The 18071-nt window shown below is 39.1% G+C and overlaps 1 protein-coding gene across 1 annotated transcript; it reads right to left on the minus strand.

The window, feature by feature from the left end:
• Window positions 1–25: 25 nt before the first annotated feature.
• Window positions 26–17707, minus strand: LOC136237255 (roundabout homolog 3-like). The gene is made up of 11 exons (XM_066027593.1): window positions 17465–17707; window positions 17052–17312; window positions 16732–16998; window positions 16364–16675; window positions 13556–13828; window positions 8833–8903; window positions 8565–8772; window positions 8168–8509; window positions 4497–4707; window positions 4311–4397; window positions 26–334 (listed from the first exon to the last, which is right to left on the minus strand). The coding sequence occupies exons 1-11, from the start codon at window positions 17547–17549 to the stop codon at window positions 283–285; spliced, it is 2169 nt and encodes a 722-aa protein (XP_065883665.1). The 5' UTR covers window positions 17550–17707; the 3' UTR covers window positions 26–282.
• Between the last annotated feature and the right edge of the window lie 364 nt (window positions 17708–18071).

Here is an 18071-nt window from a genome sequence, read left to right on the forward strand (position 1 = left end):
ACTAAATACACCACTTTGAGGAAAATTCTAAATAAATTCAACAGTTTTGGGATAAAACACAAACACACATTGAAGATATTACAGAAATACGAACAGACATTGCTTACAAAAATAACAAAACACTTTTACACACAACACACAGTTATACCAATTAAGTTATAAGTGAACAATTATATTATATTTAAAAGAGTTCTTATTGCATTAGTTTGTATATACTCTCCTATTTGTATGAACGATGAAATTATTATACTGAGGTCCCTGTTGTCTGCTCCTGTAATCTAGTCATGTCAACTGGCTGGTTCCATGTGGGCGATCTGTTATTTGAGCTGTATGGCTGTTGAGAGGAAAGCAATGAGTAAATAACATTATCTAGACTTTTGGTGTGAGTAATAAATCTCATATATTCCACCTTGTTTTCTAATCTACTCCATGCCTTCAGGCACAATATAACATATGCTCAAATCTAGGTTTATCCAATGAGTACACATTCATAACATACGGTGATGTAATGGGGTGCTAATTGTGTCATGTGAGCATGTATGGTTGCCACAGCACTAGTATTATCATGAAAGATACAGCCACCCACAGCAGAAACTGGTAAGTAATTTGATCTAAAATAGAGTCTAAAGGCACAATGTGGAGTCTATGGAATTTATAAACCCTCAGACTTAGTAGCACTCTCACTCTGCTGATTTGATACTTTGGGTTTATAAATTTCATACACTCCACATTGTACTCATATAACTATTATTTATTCAGATAGAAAGGGAAGGTAGTGCTTTGTGGTCATACTATCCAAGCAACTGTTCGCCACATGGTGTATGATGTGATGTGAGTCACAACTAGAGCTGCACCATATTGAAATTTTTCATGGGCGATATATCATCAACCATATATCACGATATTACTAAATATCACAATATTATATGAAAAATATTAGTGTCTAATTTTGAACCAACAATGAGTTAATGTACCTGTGACATGATATAGTGACATGATAAAAACAGCTACAATACTAGGTACAAAGTAAAAGCAGTATAAGGTATAACAAGACATGACTAGTAAATAACAACTAACAAGTTCAGTTACAATGTAGTTCACTTTAGGTTTTGTGCCAAAAACACCAAACTATCTACTCTGTGAGGTTTAAGACAGGTTCTACTGTCACAGACAATATTTCCACCACAACTAAAGACATGTTCTGAGGGCACGCTGGTAGCACACATGCACAAAACTTTTTTGCTACCTTAGCAAGCACTGGATACCGAACACACTCAGACTTCCACCATGGAAGAGGCTCATCTTCCATGCTGAGCTGGGGATGGGTTAGATACTGAGCAATTTCCTGTTCAACTCTTTGTTGAGGGGTTACCTGTACCTCAGCATTGCCAAAACAGTTACTTAGTATTTTACTTAGTCCTTTCACTTTCTTACTAGGAGGAGGTGCTAGTGCAGTGGCAGAACTGAGAGATGAGCTAGGGCCAGTATCACATGATCTACTTGCAGTTGACTGGGGTGAGACACTAGCTTGAGCAGAGGTGAGTGTTTCAGTGTTAATCTCCATCATCATCTGTTTTTCTATCTCCTTTAGTATACCATCCTTGTAAGTGACATGTGCAAGTTTGAAACGAGGGTCCAAAAATGACGCAAGTTCAAGCAGTTGTCTCATATCTGGATCCATGTACCTTGTCTTCAAATCCTCCATAATACGTTCTTTGATTTCATCAGTCATTTCTGTATTATCTACCTCATGTTCCATTGTACTATAGATGTGGCTCAACAATGGTATTACCGCAGAAATAGTGACACACTGCTCACCAGACAAAGCATCTGTCATCGCTTTCAATGGCTTTAACGCAGCAGCAATTGATTCCAACATGTCACAATCTTGCCATGATGGTATTAGATGGGATGAGTTGCGGTCATCACACAGCACCATCCTGATAGCTTCTAATTGCTCCAACACATGCTCTACCATGTCATAACAAGATCCCCAGCGTGTCACAACATCAACTTATGAATGGGCAAACTCTTCTGCTCTTGAGCTTCAACCAAATCCCTTTGTTTCTTCCAGCTCCTTGAGAAGCTGGCCACTAATGCTCGACAAACCCTTAAAGCATGCTGTATTCTGGTATCATTTAGTCCTTTTCTCACTGCTAAATTCAAATTATGTCCAAAACAGCTAAGCCTTACCCATCCTAAAAGCTCACAAGCTAGTTTTACATTAGATCCACTGCCAGTGGTAATCCCAACTAATTTATCTGGCTCCAGATTCCATTCGTGCAGAGTTTCCAACAGAACATCCTTAATGTTAACTGCCGTATGGCCTTGGGATAGATAGTGGGTCTGTAAGCAGTAGGACTTGAGTTCCCATTGTTGGCTGATGGCATGACATGTTAAGGTGATGTAAGGATCTCCAGCTGCTGATGTCCACATGTCAGTGGTGGCAGCAAAATGATAAATGTTACCATCAGTAATTTGGCTCTCAATACTGCTTCGAGTCTCTGCTACTAATTCAGGAATGGCAATATTTGTGAAATGGTTTCGGCATAGAAGTTTATACCTGGGATTGAAAGTACGGAGTATTTCACGAAATCCCACCTTGTCCACAGCAGAAATAGGTAACATATCTCGAGCCAAACAAAATGTCACAGACTTCGTGAGCCTTCTGTATTCTTGTGACTTTGCTGATAACATCTTCGTCTTGTCCCATGTTGTTTCAAGCGATGGCTGCCTACCACTGTCGTCGTCTGTCTTCTTCCCCTTAGTGCCAGTAGCAGCTTGCACGATACTGTGCTCGTCTGGATGCTTATAGCATAAGTGGCTGTACAAATTACTTGTGTTACTAATACTTCTGCTCCACAAAGGCGGCACTTCGGGTTGCCACGAGGTCTTCCATTTCCATCAGGTAAGAAACCAAAGTATTTCCATATGAACGCCTTTGTATTTCGCTTACTGACTAACCCTTCTACTGTTCCGGGTGGGTCAGTAGAAGGGTTAGTAGAAGACGACTCGGACTGCAGGGGCGAAGATTCATCCGCCATGTTTCCTTTGTTTTCAGAACACGTGATCATGATCAGTTTTTAATTACGTACGATAATTATCGCCATGCTTACAACTTGACATCGTGCAAGGGTGATATCGCCTCTACCGATAAGTATCGCCATACCGTGCAGCTCTAGTCACAACCCAACAAAGTACCACAAACAACTTCATAAAAGGCAAGGATATCCAATAACCAGTAGTGATATATTAGTCCAGTAATAACTGATGGCCTCACTAAGGAATGTACTACACTACTATTACACTGTATATTCCCTTAAACAGAAGCCAACGTGCTTATCCAGACACAACAAACCCATTGTTTTTACCAGAGTATACAATAGGTCTATATGAAGACAATTATTAATGTATCAGCTGACCAGATCTGCAAGAATCCTTCATGTTAGAGAGCATGTTTTGAATTCCATTTTATTATATATCATGGCCAGTCAACTTGAGTCTCAGCCCTAGAAGTCAAGAACTTTCGATGCTAGAAAAACAGAAAATGGATTTCTACAGTGTAGTGCTGAAATGACTATTCGGTTATTTGACTATTCGGTCGGTATGACACTATTCGATTCGTTAACATACTATTCGAATAATTATTAGTACTTTAGGCTTTACCTTGCTCCCTAACAAATGGTTCCAGTACTTATTCAATAGAAGTATACGCTTAAAGAATAATCGAATATTCAGTTGTTTTGTTCAGAACTATTCGAATAGTAAAAATTGCTACACTAGTACAGTGACAACACACAAAAAATACTACTACAGGCGCTTAATTAAACGGTCATAACTTGCGAAAGCAGTCCTTTACTGAAATGCAACAGGCAAATCCATCGCTGGGTATGTTTTGTCTTCTAGGCCCTTCCTATCAGTGAAGGTAAGAATGTGAGAAAAACACGATAGTGAACCACTTGTTCAACAAGGTAGGCTAATGCTCATATCTTCCATCTCCTTGGGAGTACTGATACAAAACAAAGATTTTGAACTATTCTTGCTATGCTACCAAGGGTTTTGCCATTAGTACCTTCCTTCATTGTGAAACAAACACTTAAACCACTTATGGATTTTTTTTTGTGTAACATTTTACCCATTGTGTTTACTGCATTTTACTATAAAATTAGAACATGTGGGATTCTTGCAGATCTGGTCACATATTGTAGCATATCAACAGAGGAACGTGGAAAATGAGGTTACTATTTTAAAATGGATATTGACATGTAGCACAACAATCAGAAGCTACACACAGTCAAGGTGATGCTTACCAAATTACTTCTGGTCGTGTGAGGGGTGTGATGCTTCCTGATCTGTAGCTAGTACCTGTGACACTACTCGATGAGTTGTTCCGTGCACTACACAATGAGAGCAACAAAATTAGCACACAGTGATCAAGACATACTATTGCACACACTACATCAATGTGTGTACACATATACACACACTTCACTTACTGGTTGTGGTGTACTTGTGTATAATCCTTATTCTTCATATTCGTTATGGTTCCCATCTCTAACTCTGAGTTATGACTTTTCCGCCTACAGGCACAATAGATGCCGATGCTTAATATGATCACCACGGCAACCAGTGGTATTACAATGATCAATGCTATCTGCCATCCTTCCAAGTTGTTGTCAGATTCTGTTTCAGCAGTTGGAGGATCAACTAATAAAATATGAATAATGCTGCATAATAAAGTACAATGTAAAAATGTGTGCTCCCCCTCATGCAATATATTCTCTGATGTAATGGAGCCTCTGTTAACTAACAATATTCATATTATATTCTAACCAACCATATTGTATCTTGTGTATGCACGCGTATTGTACTTAGTTACCATTTTAGTTATTAAAAGAGTGGCTGTTATAGAATTTACTGGTAACTCGAAGGCACTCCTATTTACATTTGGAGGTCCTACCAAGATATTAGAGGAACTAAAGATTATACTGGAGTGTTGGACAACGTTTGCCTCGACGTTTGACCTACATGGAGTGGCTTGACAAAGGGAACAGCGACTGGGAGGAAAGCAGTGAAGCAAACTCGGCGGAGGAGCTACTTGTGGAGGAGGAATTTCCAGAGGGAAGGACTTACCCCCTAAATTCGAAGCGACTAGTCTTCGGCCAGTTGCAGGCGGTGGCGAAGAAACTGGCAGTGGAGTTGCCAACTGGTGCGTTGACAGAAGAGACGTGGAAGTTGATAGAAGGGAGGCTCTTGGAGTTGGAGCGGGAGCCTTGGAACATCTAAGTGGTAGTTTGGGACGATGAACGAATCTTCCTGTTGACGGTGAGGGAGTAATTGTCTCTACAGAGCACGTGAGCAGTAAATGTACGTCACACTTACACGTGAGAGATATTGTTGATGATCATGTGGGTAATGATTTTAATAATGATTTAATATTGAGTCAGAACGTTACCGGTAACGAGGCCTCGAATGAAGTAGAAAGTTTATGTAGCGCACTGCGCGAGTCACGCCTAGAGAATGAGCGACTTGAGTCGAGGTTAAACAAGCAGTCTGCATTGCTGCACCAATGCACTGAACAACTGGAACAGATGAAGTTTGCTAATGAACAATTTCAGCAACGACTTTCGGAACTGCAGATGAGAACTGTGGACAGTGTTAATGTGAAGAAATTGGAAGAGCAGTTAAGAGCAGAAGCTAGCAAATCGAAACGCGACTTTTTAAAGGAGAAACTGACTATGGCACCTGTCTTAGCTACCCCAACCTGAAATCTGAATTTATCTTGGAGACAGATGCTAGCTGTTTGGGTTTAGGAGCAATACTTTCACAGAAACAAGAAGGTGGCTACAATTTTTACTTACCTTACAACTGGAATTTTACCAACAGATGACCGACATGCACGTAGAGTGATCTCCCAAGCAAGTCTATTTGGGATAGAGGGAGGTGTGTTACACTACATTAATCCTAAGAGGCAGTCAAGGAAACGGGCAGTATACCTAGTCACCTGAAGGAAAAGGTTATTGGTAGTGTGCATGGTGGACCCTGGGCAGGTCATTTTTCTAACAATCAAGTGTATAACTTAGGTGGTGGGATGGCATATATACAGATGTGAGTAAATACTGTAAGAGTTGCCCACAGTGTTTTTGCTTCAGGAGCTGGTACAATAGTAAAGCCCCCCTGGAACCAATACCTATTCCAGATAGTGGGAATTGACATCATGGATTTGCTCAAGACTAAGGATGGAAACAAACATGTATTAGTGTTACAAGACTTTCTGACTAAATGGCCAATGGTTTACCCTATGCCTGATCAAAAGACAGTAAGAATTGTGAAGATCCTGGTCGAAGAGCTTATACCAATGTTTGGTGTGCCAGAGGCACTGCTGTGTGACAGAGGGACAAATTTATTATCATTTTTGATGAAAGACATTTGCAGTCTGCTGGGGATTGAAAAACTCAACACAACTGCTTACCACCCACAGTGTAATGGGTTGACTGAAAGATTTAACCGAACCCTGAAAACAATGTTGAGGAAGCAGGCAGCCATCTATGGACTGCAATGGGACAGGTATTTACATGGAGTACTGTGGGCTTATAGGATACTCCTCATGATTCCACACACGAGAAACCTTCCTTCCTCTTACTTGGCATGGAATGTAGGCAACCAATGGAGGCTGCCTTCTTACCATTAACTCCAAAGTAGTAAATGATTACAGAGAAGAACTGATCAAAGTCTTATCTTCCGCTAAGCAGTGTGCTGCAGAATCTATACAGAAGGCTCAAGTGAAGTATAAGACCCAGTATGATAAAAGAGCTCAACCAAGCCAGTATAAAATTGGTGAGTGGATACTGATTAAACATCCACTACAGGAGACCGGAGTTAATCGTAAACTATCAAGGCCATGGTATGGTCCTTTTCGAATTACCGGAGTGGAAGATACTGGAGTCATTGCAAAACGTATTTATGGTGACTCACCAAAGGATAAAATTAGAGTTCATCTATAGCGTGTGACCAGGTGCCCACCAGTCTTTCCTGCAGGAAACTAATGGTGTGGTGGGAATCGCAATACCCCAGGCCGTCCTCCAAAATGGATTGATAAATGAGTTGATGAATCAAATGGAGGTGATGGTGATGATCAACAAGATACCAGAGGACAGACTACCAGTCATGGTGATCAGTCAGCTTATGAGCAGAATACTAACTTGGACAAGGATAATGTGGATACTGACCATACTGATGTTGATGGTCTGACTACAGATGAGAACATTGTCCATAGTGATGTACTACATGGAAGCCAGACAACTGTTGTAGACGACAATACGAATCCCAGAGACAGGGATCTATTGAGACATGAACAAGGGATCTACAGGATTTAGATACCTGTAAGTAGCCAATGAAATTTGAGTATTTCAGCTTGATGTATGACATTCACCAAGTTGGACTTTCATGTTTCCCAGTTCACTACCATGTTCAAATACTACATTATACTCAATGAAAATAATCTTTGCAAAAATGTTAATGTAACTTGTCAAGAATCATTTACACAACTTGATAAAACTGAATTGCATAACCTAAAGTAAGCTTTAGTGCAGTCCAATGTGGTTGTGCCTAGACAAATACTGACTGACATTTTATTGAAATAAACAATGGACCACCTACTCACATATGCCTGCATGGGTAGAGGGTGAAGAATAAATTGAATTGAAAATGGCCATAAGTGATTTCACACATGGGCCATTGTCATATAAGACACAGAGATATCTTCACAGTTATAGCAGGCAAATAAAATAATTTGACTGCTGACGATACAAAATTGCCAAAAATCAATGTTTGTCCCAGTCATAGTGTTACAAACATAACTAACCCAGTCACAACCAATCGAGCAAACTTTTAAAATACCTGATACTTCCTTAAATGGCATGCCACACAAGTGTCTGACACATTTCCTAGCTAGCACAACAGATAGTTAAAATAAGGACACAACATCCAAATCACACACACCATTTGGTAACAAGCATGTTAATAAGATTCACTAAATCATGACAACTACCACCATTTTTAGTTAATGGACAGTAGGAACCACTGGACACCATAAATGCCCATTACTACATATATCAGAAATTGAAATATAAAACCAAAAAGTTTTTACCCAATCAATGATACATACTTGAAATAGGGCGGTACACCAAGCATCCATCTGTTGAGGAGACATCATTGACTAAGCCGACTGCTGTACGGACATCTCTTGTAAACAAAGTGTTATCACAGGCATAGACTGCAACTATTTCAATGGTATAAAGTGTGTCTGGTTGTAAATCACTAAAGCACTGATGAGAACTACCAGAAGGTACCAGGTCTGAAGTGAACACCTCCCTAGAGTTTCCTGTCGTCTCTTTCACCTTAAATATAGTTCCATTAGCCTCTAGTCTGAGTGGATTATTAACTGTCCATGATATATTTAAGAAAGAACTTCCTTCCACAATAGGGTCAACGCTGGTTATGGTGGGAACTGTAATACACAATGCACCATAATAACAGATAGTTGAGATGACGGTCAGTCTTACCATCACAAAAGAAACCCATTATAGCATCTGACTTGGGGCCAGCTCCTCCGTCATTTATTGCTTGTATAGTGAACTGGTAAACAGTATTTGACATTGGGTCAGTAAATCTCCATGTTGTACTGGCACCAGATAAAGTTCTATTTGATGTAATCCCCATAGCCATGATGTGTATGATGTACTCGTTTAATGGCGGACCACCCGTTGGAGCCTACATGATAACAATAACCAGTGATACACATTAACATGCTGTAAAAGCACATTGTCATACCTGCCATGTCAGGTTGAATGACCCTGCCATGGATATTGAGTCAAGCATGAGACCTTGAATCTTAGCAGGTGCTAAAGAATATAACATGCCATTTAAACTACTATCAATAGCTGTCTATCTATAGCACAACAAATACAACAGTGACCTCTCTAATCTGAGTACCTACACTGGAACGGACACCTAATCAGGATGGTTTCATTTGCATTAGTGTACACACATTTAGAACCCTGAAATCAGGACACATAACGAATAAGGACTTTAAAGAAAGTCCCATTAAATTTGCTGGTACACAAGCAAGCATCCCTCAATTTGAGAATAAGAGCACAAGGTTAGAGAAAGTTTAATCCAAGCCTGAAACATTTTGTAAACACAAAAGTTATTGACCTTGGCCAAGATAGTGTTGAAATACAGTTAACATCAACCAAGTGTCCTGATTTCCAGGTGTTAATGATACACACTCTTATGGGTGTCCACATTAACAGACTTTACCATAATAAAATCACAACACACCCCACAGTTAGCATAATACATACACACCCCACAGCTGTTTGTTTACACACATTCCATTATTTTCTATGCATACAAGTTACAATGGGGTGTGAAGCCACAATAGCAGCACATTAGAAGAGTTACAAGAAACTGTTAACCCCCAATGGTGCACACAGATGATTTCAAACACTATGAAGCAATAACAACCACAAAACTAGATTCCTAAAAATATTTACTAAGTTCCATACTAATATTATTATTTCGTTGAAACATGATGTTAACTTACATCACAGCACCTTTTCTCTAACTTCCTCCTCCCACACAACACCATTAAGGTCATGAGATCATACAGTATTCATTGTTGTGATACTGTCAAGCATGTTGTAATACAGTTAGTCCCCATCAAAATATTGTACTTGTTTATTGAGCTATTATTCTATTGAGTGCACAACAGTAGTACAGGATATTCTACCTTACAGCCTGTTTACACTTGCCATCTAGTTTGAATTATCTCGATTTAAAGCGATTTCCAGGTTAGTATATAAACAGATACCATATCGAACTGCTCTGAAATGGATCTGCTAGGGATGTGGGTCTGGTTCAATCTAGTTTGCTCCACTTACCAGTATAAACAGTTGCGACCCAGCAATTCAATTTGGTTTTAGTCAATGGAATAAAGATACGGAGAACTACAGCTAAAGTGGCAATTGTAATGATGAAATAAAGCAACAGCAAAGTATTTAGACGACCATACGGAAATACGGCCTCAAGAACAACATAAGAACGAACAAATAGTTAACCAACTCTAAGGAATTGAAAGGTTGTCATCAACACTTTTAAGACTTAATCATGCCTAATAACCTGATGATAATAGACAGCAGAAATCCCTTTAACTCCATTAACAATCTCTACTTCAATGAAATTATGACTGTGGGTTTAAGTTTTTTGCTGATTGGGTTGGGCCCAAACACTGCTCAACAATTGATCTGGGTCACACTGAAAACTAACTCATCCATAGTGATCTTGTAGCATAAACAGGCTGTTAGTCTAAGGTCAACGCCACTACACAAATTCTCACAGTCAAAACATGTTGTCTACAATAACATCACCTTAATATGGGCAGGAACAATAATAATGGATGTCAGTAAACTGCCCACAATTACACAGAACAAGACAAGAATGGCACCAGTAGCTGGAGTTATAGTTGGCACCTAATTCTCACACATATTTAGACATTGGGGTGGGCTAAAGTTATCACTACAGCAGACAGGCAGGCAGTGACATAAATGATAGCCAGTGGAATGGCTCATACTTGGAATGTTTATCGAATCAGTTACTAAGTACCTCAATTAGGTTACTACTACTACCACTACTACTACTACAATTTTATTGGACAGTTATAAGCAAAAACTTAGAAGATCACAAGACTGCATGGTACCAGTAAAGACTGGCCTTCTTGCACCACCACTGTCAAGTGTAGAGAATAGTTGGCATGTTACATCAGTAGCATCAAATAAATCTTTAAATACTCAATGACAACACTTCAGCATCAGTTGCAAGTATTCCAGTGAGTGAATTGTAAATTTAGGGCCTCACAAATCTTCACTCCCAGTACAATATGAAGCTTTCCTAGCTAAGAAGTAAGCCATGTATTACTTGTTGTGAATTCAGCAAAACGTTTTGTAAATATCACTGTCACCATGTACCATTATGACAATGTCATTTGCATGGAGATGCTCTTCAGACAATGGAGATGATATAGTTAAGCACACATTGCTTGGGGGAATGTTGTATTTGCAGGTTTATGACATGCACACATTGGCAGTGCCACATGTAGCCTCACAGTCTACTGAGCAGACACTTCAAAGAGTTATGGCAAAACAAACTCCACCTAAACCATCTACCAAAACAGAGCCAGTCAACTAGCTACAAAGGAACCACACCAAACAGAAAGGTATAATCTTATCAGACATGAAAGATTCTATTTACAATGGAGCATGTCAGTGTTTTCTGACTTGGTCTTGTTTTTATTTTATTTATTATTATTAGTGCTTTACAGTGACCAGCACTGAAGGTCTGACAGCAACATGTGCTGGTTAACAAATACCATTTGGTCTTCAAGTTGTCTTGGCCTTGAATTAATACACTGTGAAGTGACAGCTGAACATAGTGTTATAATACAGGTTGGCAGATGATAATTTGTATAATAGCGTTCCACATTATATTAAAGATATTTCATCAATCACTGCATACTTAAGAATGTTTAACATGGAGGACACACGAACATTGAAATGAACAGCCTCAATGTGTGTTACAGTACTTGCACCACTCCTGAGAATTTGTAACTGCTTCAGCAAGGCACTGCATAGTTCACATCATATCCTTGACATTATCTAATCTGTTACAGTGAGTGTGAATCATAACACTAACAATAGTCATGGATTTTTTTTCTCCTTTCTCCAACTTTTCAAACACACCTTAAGTAGTTAAAGTCTAAGTAGCTGAGGTCTTTGGGCGGGCTGTAGGGCCAGGTGTCCTACAGACCTTCAGCACTTGTGCTGTAAAGCATTAATAAATAAAAATAAATAAATAAAATAGGAGAAACAAAGAAATTGATTTGGAGAGCAACCAAACTGAAAGGAGCATAAACTTGTTGCAAAAACTTGCAAGTACAAAACTAGGAGAAAACAAAATTATGTTGATTTGCTTCACTTGCACGTTTGGTGTTTTCTTCTTCTTTGAATTGAAGCACACATTCCACATATTGATTTTCAGTGCACTTTACTAGAAATGGTCATTGGTATGAACTGTGCAGGTTTTTACAGAGTCACATTTGTTATCTCATTATAGCCATTTTGTGGTAGTTTAAAGAGTATATCTGTCAAGCAGAAACAGTTTTACTTAGTGATTAATAGTGCACTCAGTATATGCACATGCACACACGTTCAAAATAACAGCAGTGACAACTTAAGCAACAGGGCTATATTATACCACCTTAGTACACCAAGACCCTGAACACACAGACAGATTCATTGTGTTATTATATTATGTGGCGTGCGCAATTTGTCTGCACTAGTTCGTAGTACTAAGTAGGCATGACTGTGCTTGCAAGGTAGTCGAGTGTGTGTGTGTGTGTGTGTTTGTGTGTGTGTGTGTGTGTGTGTGTGTGTGTGTGTGTGTGTGTGTGTGTGTGTGTGTGTGTGTGTGTGTGTGTGTGCGCACATGTATACCATTTAAAGGTGGAAGCTACAGACCAAACACAGAAACTATGACCCAATATAATGGCATGTCACCTAGCCAATATTGAATAACAGCCTAAGGGTGAATTAAACTGCTTGATAACACCAATCAAATGATACTCAACTCCACAACTAATGAAATTCACATTGTATGATCAACTACGGAGTAGTTTGCCAACAAGGGAAGAATTGTAGACATTACTGAAAAGATTACAACAATTCACACCAGGGGTATGGTCAATAGTTATTGAACACTTTGACATACTGATTACTGGCACAATTGAACTGAAGAAATGTTACACTTAAAATGTTTACAGCTATGACAGTCCCAAACAATGGGAGAAGACATTCTCTCTGACCAATTTCATCCCATCCTGGCAAACAAAATTAGGACATCCTGCTTCTCATAAGGTAATCTGTCCCATGCTAACACTAACAAAACAGCAACAATTACTGGTGAAGTTTTAGCATATGATCTCACACTATTAGCAATGGTTACTCCTAATTCATTCCCTACCAAGTTAGGAAATCCTGCTTAGGCCATTGGCCATTGGCAGTAAGGAATGCATGGCCATTTAGTCAAAAATAACAATTGAATTAACCACCCTAGTTCCTTTACAAACAAAAATCAACGATTTAACCAGATTTCTAACTGAAGAATTAACAATGATTAGTAAGTGATTACTCCTGCAAGTTATTTAGGGCCCATACCACACAGAAAGGTTGTACATTAGTGACACTCAAGTTGTGCTAGTGTATTCAAAGGTATTGTCACCTGGTGTACTTAAATTGGTTGTCTAGACAACAAATTAGTGTTGGAGGGAAGGCACATACCAATAAATGCTTGATATATATGGGTCACTTCTATGTGAGGCTAATAGTCTAATGGTGACAAATGTAATAAAATATTCCTTTAATATAGCCATATAAAGCAAAGAACATTAACCATCCCTAAAAGTCCCTTATAATATAACATGTACTAATATTTAACTCACTTGTCATCGCTAAGGTACTATTTGGAGGGCTTGGCAGATTTCCTTCAATGGTGGTTGCCCTTATCTCAATTTCATAAACACTATTTGCAGTTAGTTCAGTCAATGTCCGTGCAGTCTCATCACTTGGGATGTTATCACTGACAGGTATCCAGATATTACCTCCTTGCATACGATAACGTAACTGATACGTGACTGATGATAACATATTCCATGTCACTGCTATTGAAGTTGGACCGAGTGGTGAAGCCTGTAACACTGGAGGTTCTGGTGTTCCTGAAAAGGAACACACACACTTGAATTAACAGGAAAGAACATGTGAATGTGAAAATGCTTGCATAAGCAAACAAACACAATTAAGGTCATTATCAATAGGGCTAAAATGAATATACCGAATATTTGAATTTGTTCGAGACAATTTTGCAATTTGAAACATCGAAGTTGCTAGTAAGGATGGTGGACACTAGTAATGAGGAATCTTTATCAGTCTCTACAAACGCTCAGTGAGACAAGTAGTTTGCATGACAAAATGAGTACCAGCAATGAAAAGTCTTTTCAATCACTACAAACAAATAGAAAGCCTCTCTATGCAATTCTGTAAAACGTTAAGATACGAGAAGCCATATAACCGCATATGTAAGTGTTGTTATTAATGTTAAAATATTCTTACCCAGAACAGTAGCTGTTACACTTTAAGATAAGAACTGCACCACAGGAAAACTATAAATTGATAATCTGTGTATAACAGCCATCTTGGTAACTAATCAAAACACGGAATAATTCGGACAAGGGAGCACGTATTAAAATATTTGTGGTGCCTAATCATCTGGGTTGTGTAATAGAGGCCACACCACCATAGGTAACCAGATATAGTTGTGCTATACCGGTATAGCGGGTTTTCCTGCGAAAATTAAATCATGCGACACTTAATTTCGCGAGGTGACAAATTCGCAACATTAAATTCCTCGGCAAATTTATTACTCATAATAAGTGTTAGTATAGGAGATAGAAAGCAATGAAATTTTGTCATGTTAGCTGTGGTTCTTTGTACCTATGTTTCTTTGTACCTATGCTTGTATCCACGATGAATTGATGCAGGCGTCTGAAGTTCGCCAGGAAATGGGTAGGGCAGCCTTGTTCAGCAATGTTTGGTGAAGAATATGTACATAACGAGCACCTGGTTTGTTCCAACACAACAATTTTACAGGCACTAAAAACCACGATAAACAAAATGAATGAATTAAATGAATTCCACGATAAACAAAATTAATTCCACATGATAAATAAATATGCACGAATTTTAATATTGCGAAGTGCCCAAAATGCAATATTAAAGTCCTCGCAATAAAAACCCACTATACGGTGTATATATATGTGTGTGTTGTGTGTGTGTGTTGTGTGTTGTGTGTGTGTTGTTGTGTGTGTTGTTGTGTGTGTTGTTGTGTGTGTTGTGTGTGTGTGTGTAGCAAAAGTTGCATCACTTCTGTTTTCTCAATGCTAAAGAATCATTAGAATAATACATCATGCAGTAGCTACTGTAGTTTTATTTCACAGAATATACAATAATCAGATCGGTATAATCAGTATCAGCTCTTTTAGGTACAGAATAATTGGATTTCAGTACAACTGAAAAATCCTTATTGGTACACCTCTAGTAGCTAGCTACATCATCAGACACTTATACTTCTTTCAAAAGCCATGCACCTACTGAAGTTAAGATATCAAATTTTAATGATGTTTGGCATACAAATAATCAGAAATAGCACATAATTATACACTGTATTTCAGTGGGACATGACTAAAACACGGAACGGACTGGGAAAACGGACTCACAAACGGACTGGAAAGAACTTCCCTGAAAACATTTTTTTTGCCATAGAAACTCACTAAATCGCTGCTACAAAGAATATAACACGTAACAGCCTTAAAACAAACCTCTACACGTGTGCTCGAGCCGCCACTATGATTAAACCCTGGCAAAGCGCCAGTCTGCCAGTGTGAGCGCCTGTGACAGCGAAGTTGTCGGTTAGCTACAGTTTAAACAAACAAAATAACAGAGACTGTATTAGTAGTAGCCAGTGCCTTGCCAGCTGATTAAATATAACGTCCTACCTGCCACCTGTCAAACTGAAGATCCGCCGTCAAACTAATTGCAGCAATTAACCAGACCATGAATACCAAGTAACATAGTGTCTTAACAGGCTTAAAGCTTGTGTCTTGTCTTGTTTACACATACGAAACGAAAGTGCGCTTTGAGCACACTTCGACATCGAGTTCAGAGCAGTTCAGAGGTTTGTTTCAGGTTGTTGTTGCGTCTTTCTAGCAGCTAGACAGTGAATTTCTATGGCCAAAAAACGTTTTCAGGCAAGTTATTCTCAGTCCGTTTGCTAGTCCGTTTTCCAAGTCCGTTCCGTGTTTTAGTCATGTCCATTTCAGTGTTATAATAGAATATTCGATTCATTCTTGACAAACATTCATTCTCTTTCATTTAGAATATTCGTTTTAGCCCTAATTATCAATATCGATATGTTGCTAAGCAACCATTCAAAAACATCCAGCTCACAGGCAAGGTATGCTAATAACAACACACAGGAGGTCAAGAATAGTTTATATTAGCCAGCCAAACAGTCAGGACACACATAGGAAAAATGGCACTATAGGCTAATAAGTGGTTACTGTGTTAATCAGACTTACATTGGCTTCTTAGCATCATAATTACCATAGTAACCACAATTTTGAATCCATACAACTATAAATTGCCTAAATGAACAGCTGGTGAAACTAATTAAACACTTATCTAAGTATTCTTACCAATTTTTCTAAAGCTGAGACACTCTCTTGTGGAACCAAAGTTGTTTACAGCAACACAGCAAAACTCGCTAGGTCCAGCAATGTCACCATCATTGAACTGAAATCTGCTGGTGGAGATGACTCGGTAAGGATTAACTGTGTGCATCACACCCATTTGAGTATAATTCTGTACTACAATCCCTTCAGAGTTTCTCTGTTGAAGAATTACATTGGATTGTGGATAGCTCACAATGTTACAAGTCAAATTTACAATAGCACCAACTCCAACTGTGGCACTGTCAGGAATTCTTATCAATGTTACAAGTGGTTGAACTACAAAAGTGACACAGACAAGTCAATGCAATTTACAACCAACAAGTTATACTCACAATTTATCACAACGTTGTATTCTTCTGTTTCAATGTCTGCACAATTCTCAGCTGTTACACTATACATGCCAGCATCTGTGTGTTGTACATTGGTTATTGTGAGGCTAGTACTGGCAGTAGTGATCCTTGGGTCTGACACAATATCAGCTCCATTGAATCTCCATGTCACGTTGGGTGGGGGAACACCACTAATGTCAACATTTATCTGCAATGTGGCATCCTGCACGAATTCCAAGTTGGAACTTGTTGGCAATATTCTAGGAGATTCTAGGAAGAAAAAGACGCTGAAAATTAGCATAAAAGTTCCAGAGCAAACTTACCAGCGACTGTCAAGTAAACGGTGAATATATCTGATCCAGCGGGAATGAAACACGTGTATCTGTTCGCATGGCTTGACAGAACACTTGAGATATAGAGAGAACCATTTGTAAGAATCTGACAACCTGGACAAGAATCTTCGTTAATCGCTAGACTGCCTGATACGGTCCATCTTATAACATCCTCTGGATCTGTCGGTTGGCAATCTAGTCGAGCAGGAAAGGTAATCTTCGCTGTCGTGTTCACAGGTTCAATTGAGAATCCTATGAAAGGGAGAAAAGAATGGCTTTGCAATTGGAGACGAAAAGATTTCACAACTTTCTTTATACGTACAAAGTTTAGTGTTGAGTTACAAGAGTAGGTGTACTAGTTTTCTGTTAATAACAACACACAAACAAACAACAATGCGAAATACCTTCTTGCCCATGGGTAGTTCGATAAGACGTGAAAGCAAGTACCATTTGCAATAACAAAACGTAACAGTAACATCGGAACTCCATATTACTCTTCACTGCAACTAGTCTACTAAAAATTCCAGTTAGAAAATACTTCGCGATGCGTAGGAAGCATTTCCAGTGGCGTAATTAACGACACTGTACTACGGTATATATTGGGTGTTGTGTTGGTTTTTCTCTGCTCCGTTCAGCTATATTATTATATTGTTTAATTAGCAGAGCCCGCCTGGGGCATAAGTGCTAATGCACCTATCAATGTATTGCCCCACTACCCCCCACCCTCGGGCATATATGGGGCTATAGTGGGGATTTGACACAGCCGAATGTCAAATACCCCATAGTAGGGCAAACCTATCGTGTCAAATCCCCACCGTTGGCCCCAGTGCAACGCGGTTTACTCGGGATTTGACATAGCAAAGGAAGTTACAACAAAAAAATATATTGGGTGCTTACTGAACGATCGTCAAATGCCCCATAGTGGGGCAGCAGTTTCATGTCAATTCCCCCTGTAAAGCCCCACTTACGCCCGAGGGGGGGGGGGGGGGGCAATACATTGATAGGTGCATG

The sequence above is a fragment of the Dysidea avara genome, chromosome 10 (genome assembly GCF_963678975.1).
Source record: "Dysidea avara chromosome 10, odDysAvar1.4, whole genome shotgun sequence".
Lineage (NCBI taxonomy): Eukaryota > Metazoa > Porifera > Demospongiae > Dictyoceratida > Dysideidae > Dysidea > Dysidea avara.